At 27.7% G+C, this 6,242-nt stretch overlaps 1 protein-coding gene across 1 annotated transcript; it reads right to left on the bottom strand.

Moving 5' to 3' along the window:
• Positions 1–2,985: 2,985 nt before the first annotated feature.
• Positions 2,986–5,537, bottom strand: LOC143547571 (uncharacterized). The gene is made up of 10 exons (XM_077038966.1): positions 5,517–5,537; positions 5,138–5,405; positions 4,946–5,036; positions 4,790–4,847; positions 4,021–4,196; positions 3,840–3,930; positions 3,753–3,755; positions 3,512–3,688; positions 3,357–3,419; positions 2,986–3,243 (listed from the first exon to the last, which is right to left on the bottom strand). Exons 1-10 carry the CDS (start codon positions 5,535–5,537, stop codon positions 2,986–2,988), a joined length of 1,206 nt encoding a protein of 401 aa, XP_076895081.1.
• Between the last annotated feature and the right edge of the window lie 705 nt (positions 5,538–6,242).

Below are 6,242 nucleotides of genomic sequence, written 5' to 3'. Positions count from 1 at the left end.
CAGCTCGCTTGAGGAGACACATGGCACTGAACAAGAATCTGGCATCTGAAGACTTATGATGTTTTAATTTAATGCTTTAATGTTGAAAGACAAAGGATGTTTTGAGACAAGTTATGAATTATGTAAAATTTTATGAAAGTTTTATATTCCGCGTAAATGTTTTAATTAACTCTGATATTTAGAACTGTGTTTATGAGTAAATCCAACACGAAAGTAGGGCTACCGGTAACGGGGCCTTACAAAACTCAACCGGCAAACGCTATAAATAAAATTAGAAGTATAAAGTTATTTGTTTGAACATCAAACATATGAAATTAAAAGACTTGTATAAAATGAGTTTACTTACCAGCCTATCTCGTACTATCACTTCCAAAATGTTGTCTTCTTGAACATGAGGAACAATAATATCCAAAACCGGCTTATAAACATCTTCCATACCAACATCAAGTGCTACAAATACACATCATATAACTTATAAAGTAATTAATAATATAAAGTGTAAAAAAATACAGAAGATATCAAAAATTGATAAAAATACCTTCAAGCATATTGTCTTGGTCAGATTGGTCATCACTTTCAATCTCAATAACCATTGGAACATAACCGAGTTCGAGATGGAGATTTGGACCGGTTTAAATCAAATCATCATTAAAATTTACACGTTCGATACCACGGCTATCAAAAACATACATTCTGAACGTCCACGTACCTTGAAGACGTTGAAACACCGAATAATCATTAACGGCAAGCTTACAATGCTTGGACATCTCTTCCCACATACTAGTAAAACCAAATCTCGGAGTAGTCAGCTTGACGCACTGAATGTACAGATTCCATTTAAATCCATCAACAAACTCAGCAATGATTTCATCATACTGTCCGGGCTGTAAACTAAAGTAGCTTCTAACCTGATCATCTCTCAATGGCTACAAACAAATCAAAAAAAAATATCATAAATATTATAAGAAAAATTAATACTTTTATAAATAACAAAAAGGTTTATTTATTAATTAATAAAAAAATTTAAACCGTTACTTACAGGATATTTAAGAGTAGGGTAACGAACCACAGCATCAACAACCATGTCGTCATGAACTGGATGATCTCTAACGTAAACAAATCTCCATTCATTTTCATTAATTGGAGAGAAAACCAAGACATCTCCAAACATCAACCTATTGTCTTCAACAAATTCAGCCCAACCATTTTGAAAAACATAACGTCCGTTTGTGAATTCAACTTGAACAAACCAATCTTTGTCTTTGTGATACAAAACAACCGGGTGCATATTAGCACCTGGTTCAAAAATTTCTTGACAAAACACAGCTGGAAGTGTCTGAAATGAATTTTATGTTGTAGGTTTAGTATAATGGAAGACTTGAAAAATAAATAAAGACTTTATCATACATACCGTCTCTCCGTTTAAATTGTGATAGAAAATGTAAACCGCAGGAATAACATTCTGTTTAGTAAAAATTTAATATTAGTTAATAAAAAATTTGAAATACAATAACTGATATGTTATTATTTTAATAATTTTATATACATATACTGTCATTGATAATTACATGATTGTGTTAATATAGAAATTAGTCCTATTAAAACATGCTTATACCCAAATCTTAACAAAAAAAAATCCAATGACACATAACAATAATAAACTTAGAATCAAAAACCAATAAGTTGTTATCAACAAACTTATAACACAAGGATCGCTGTATAAAAATAAAAATATTATAGTTAACACCCTCAAGCATGCACAAAGAGTATAAGCAGTTTATAATTTAGTTTAAGATGAACTAAATAGAAAACCTTGATGTTATAACTAAACCCTAAACAACAACATTAAAGATTATGACTAAAAACAATCATCGGTTAATATAAATTAGGGCTAAAAAGATTAAAACAGTATTAAATAAGAATATTTATACAATTAAAGTATCTCACATATTAGTACTTACATTATCCATCGATTGATATCTATATCAAAGAGGAAGAAGCTTTTTTAAAAGTTCAGTCGATCTTATGTTCCAGTGGCCGGAATTTCGAAGAATAAGCGAGGTAATAGAATTTTAGATGATAATTAAGCTTAATAAACGAAGAGTCGTATATTTTTAAAAAATTAATACAGAAAATATGGGTATGGGCCTAATGGAATGGACTTCTTATATTGGATCATGTTAAAACTTTATAAAATTAGCCTATATCTTTAACAAAGTTATAGAAGTTAGTTAGTAATTTCTTTTATTGATTTGTTACCAAATTAAAATTTAAAAGCAGTATTTTATAAAGATAGTGATAAATATATGTTACAAATAATTAATAAATAACATTTTTATTTATGTGTTACATTTAGTAAATTATAATACAAAATATTTTAAAAATATACTACATATTTTTAATACAAAATTAAAACGAAACCGTTGTATACAAAATTAGACAAAAGTTGAAAAGCAAAATCAAATTTATTGTTATATTATAAACATGTTAGGAAAAAAAGTTTAAAAGCAAAAACTAATTTATTTACTTGCATGCCATATTACAAATTATTAGATTATATATAGACCAAACAATTAAACGGATTACATTAACAACAATTCCAAAATAACAATATTTTGGCTTAAAATAAGTTTATACATAAATAGAGATATCATATATAGTATAATTTAACACAATGGTTTTAGAATATTTATTTATGAACATTCAACCTATTTTTGTATTTAGTTTTTAATTTGGTCAATTGATAATTTATATAATGTATAGGAAGCATATGATAGTATAGATAAAAATCAACTAAACATTAAGTTAACAAAAATAAATAAAAACATAAATACAACCAAAAAAAACCAAGAAGAATAAATTGTTCGTCTCAACCAACATTCAAGCATAATCGTTTAAAAAAACAAAAGAGAAAAACCAAACATAGAATATCCAAATGTCTCAAAAAGGTTTAACATAACTGTAAACCAACATAAATGAAATTGTTCACTTAGATTCCTTCTCGATTTTAGGAGTTAAAAGTGCTGCACCTTCGCATGATTGACTAGTGGTTCCCATCTCTTCGATAGTCTTAGACTTCAACTTAGTGGCCGACATGCTATCATCATCGTCAACTTCAAAAACTTCAACCAGTTTTCTCTTAAGTTTATCGTCAGAAGACGTTGACATTCCCTTTGTATCAGTTGCCAAATCCTGAGCATCAACATTTGAACTTGGAGTTTGATTATCTCCAATATCATAAAGCTGTTATTAAAAAGTAAGAGGCAATAAACAATCATGTTACACATCTTTCTGTTAACTATATTTATAAGTTTGAACTATTATATTAAAGAAAATATCCAAAGCTTAACAGAAACCGAACCAGATGATTGGAATTCAGAAATAGATGCTCCCAATGTTACAGGAGTAGAATCTGATTGCTGATGAGACAAAACAGGAAAATCAACATATGTTAGTTGAAATAGTTATAAAATTGAATTGAATAATAAAATAGTTAACAATATATTATTACCAAACGACCATTATGCCTTTTCTGTAATTCTGTGATAATATTAGTGTTATCAGTAAGCTTGTTTATACCATAGTCTTCGACATTGTTTCTGAAGTTGAAATCTACCACATCGATCTTAAAAGCAAATATCTTTTCTAAGAGACAATCCAAGTCAGCAGGGAATCCACCATTGTCAACCTTATTTTGTAATAAAATTAGATGACAAAGAAACAAATATAATATTAATCGTTGTTAAACTTACAATCTATTATATAGATGCCAATTTATAAATAACAAAGTATTTTAATTGAAAACAAACCTATTTTTGAGAATCAATCAATTCTTTTGCTGTTTTGTTAGTCAACATTTTAGCATCTCTATCAAACAGAGTCAACGACACAACTCCGGTTGAATCTTTCACCCTTATCTTGATCTTGAACCTAAAAAAGTTTATAAATAGGTAATAGCAAGAAAAACATATACTTTTACAATGCACAAATTACACATTTGAATTTGAATTCAATAAATACCTAGGTGTAGGGATAACACCTAAACCATTGCATCTAACTGTTTTGCATTCATACTCCTTTCCACATTCACCATTATTTTCCATGAGCTTAAGACTACAAGTATTACAACCAATGTAATACCATTCCGTGTCTGGGCAGATGGCCTTAATTGTACCAAGGATAATGATACTTTTAAGCTGGATTAAAGTATAATGTTAATTAATAAATATTCAGTTAGGATTGAAAGATATTTATGATAACATTAAAAGTGTAATAATTAACTTACAAATATAATGGTACAAATATCTCCGATGTTAAAAAATCTGTTGCTCTCAAAAACTCATCATCAACAGAAGACAGCATCTTCACCGGAATCGGTTTACGAACATAAACATCATTGCCATTTAGCAAATCAAACAAATTACAAAATTTAAAATTGAATCAATTTAGAAATAAGTAACATTATATGAAATTTAAAAAACTAAATACATAAAAAGAATATAATTATTGGTTTAATAATATACCTGTTTTTGTATTCTTCTTTTTCAAATAAAAAGTCGTTTATAAAGAAACGGCTAACATTAGATCCAAAAGAATTGGACACATACACTTTCTCTAACAAAAATGAAAAATATACAACGACACATTAGTTTAAGTTAGTGACATGTTAAAACTCAAGAAAATTAAAATTAGTTAAAATACTTACCTTTACCATCAGTTCGGTGTAATAATTAACCCTACCAAACTGTAGAACAATAATGGCCTAGCCTTCATCAAAATGTTCAATTACATATTTGGAGAGCTCAGACGCATAATGATCCCATAGTGTTAGATACACACAATTTCCACTGAAATAAGAGAAGTGTTACAAACAGTAATAAGTATAAATCTTTTATTACAAAAACATGTCTAGCAAATGTTATGTTACAAACAGTAATAGTAATACCTTAAATCACATATCTCCATTGTACGCTTGTTTTTGTCCTTGACGTTTGAAGCATTGCTCTTGAACACATGAACCACGTGACCAATAATATCTAAAACAAACAAAAATAAATAAATAATTAATTAGCAGATTTAATGGACATCTAACGCTAAATATATAAATCAGTTTATTTGAATGAATACTTTTATATACCAACTGTAGATTTCAAAAAAACTTCTTTATTGATTAGTGATGCAAAAGAAATCATCTTAAAACCAAACAGCCGACTATCAAACTCCTCACATGGATTCACATGTGTGTTTGGTCCCAACACCAATTTGTTGGAACAGTCAATGACACGGTAATTAGATCCGTTTAGACCAACGCTCGGATTAACTATAGTCAGAGTTGAGCTTTCCTTGAGAAATCTTTTGAATCTAAAGATATTCTGTTTGTAAACTGTTGCTTGGATACGATTCTCCTGTCATTAAAGCCAAAAATATATATGAGAATTTAAATTCAAGTGAACCAATAATTAAATAAAAAAAGTAGAATCTGTAACATATATACAAATTCATAATTACATACTTACATTTTCATCCATGAGCACCATTTCGATCATAAAATCCTCATTCACATTTTTTATTGTCTTTTATGCTCAAAGTCTTATAACTCTACCCTTAAGAGTTGATGGTGATGTTTTTAGAATATCAATCTCATTAAACATGGTAAATTTTTGAGCTTCCATTGTGCTATGAATAAAATTAAAATTTAACAGATTAGACAAAAATAATTGAAACATAAAAACAAATATTAAAACGGAAGGAACTTACATTGTTTCAGAATTTTATAATTCAGAAAAATATGATAAAGACTTATGTGATTAGACATATGTTATATAGTAGGATGTAGAAAATAAAAATTTTGGTAAACGTATTATGTATAGAAACTTTCTAAATAAAGTTTGAATACAATTTAAGCAGTTAATTATAATTCATTATTCCAAATATAACCGCTTGATAATTTTTTGAAATTATATCTATAATGTATTAGTATACAATAAAAATCTTTTAAATAATAAAGGTAACTGAAAACCATTATTAATATAATTACACCTGTTTATTGAATTTATTTTTTCCAAAAATAACAGAACGAATATATTGAAAATTTAAATTTAGAATGTATTAGTATACAAAAATATTTGATTTCAATATTTAAACTATAGTCAAAAGTCACAAAAAATCAAAACCCGGTTGTTTTTGCGACTTTGGAGACTTTCAATATTTAATTATGGATATTTGATTTTTTGTGACTTTGG

The sequence above is a fragment of the Bidens hawaiensis genome, unplaced genomic scaffold (genome assembly GCF_021521415.1).
Source record: "Bidens hawaiensis isolate Kalapana, Puna unplaced genomic scaffold, B.hawaiensis_p1.1 tig00014741_1, whole genome shotgun sequence".
Classification (NCBI taxonomy): Eukaryota; Viridiplantae; Streptophyta; class Magnoliopsida; order Asterales; family Asteraceae; genus Bidens; species Bidens hawaiensis.
Note: the sequence above shows the minus strand (reverse complement) of the source record. Positions and strands in the feature narration are given on the sequence as shown.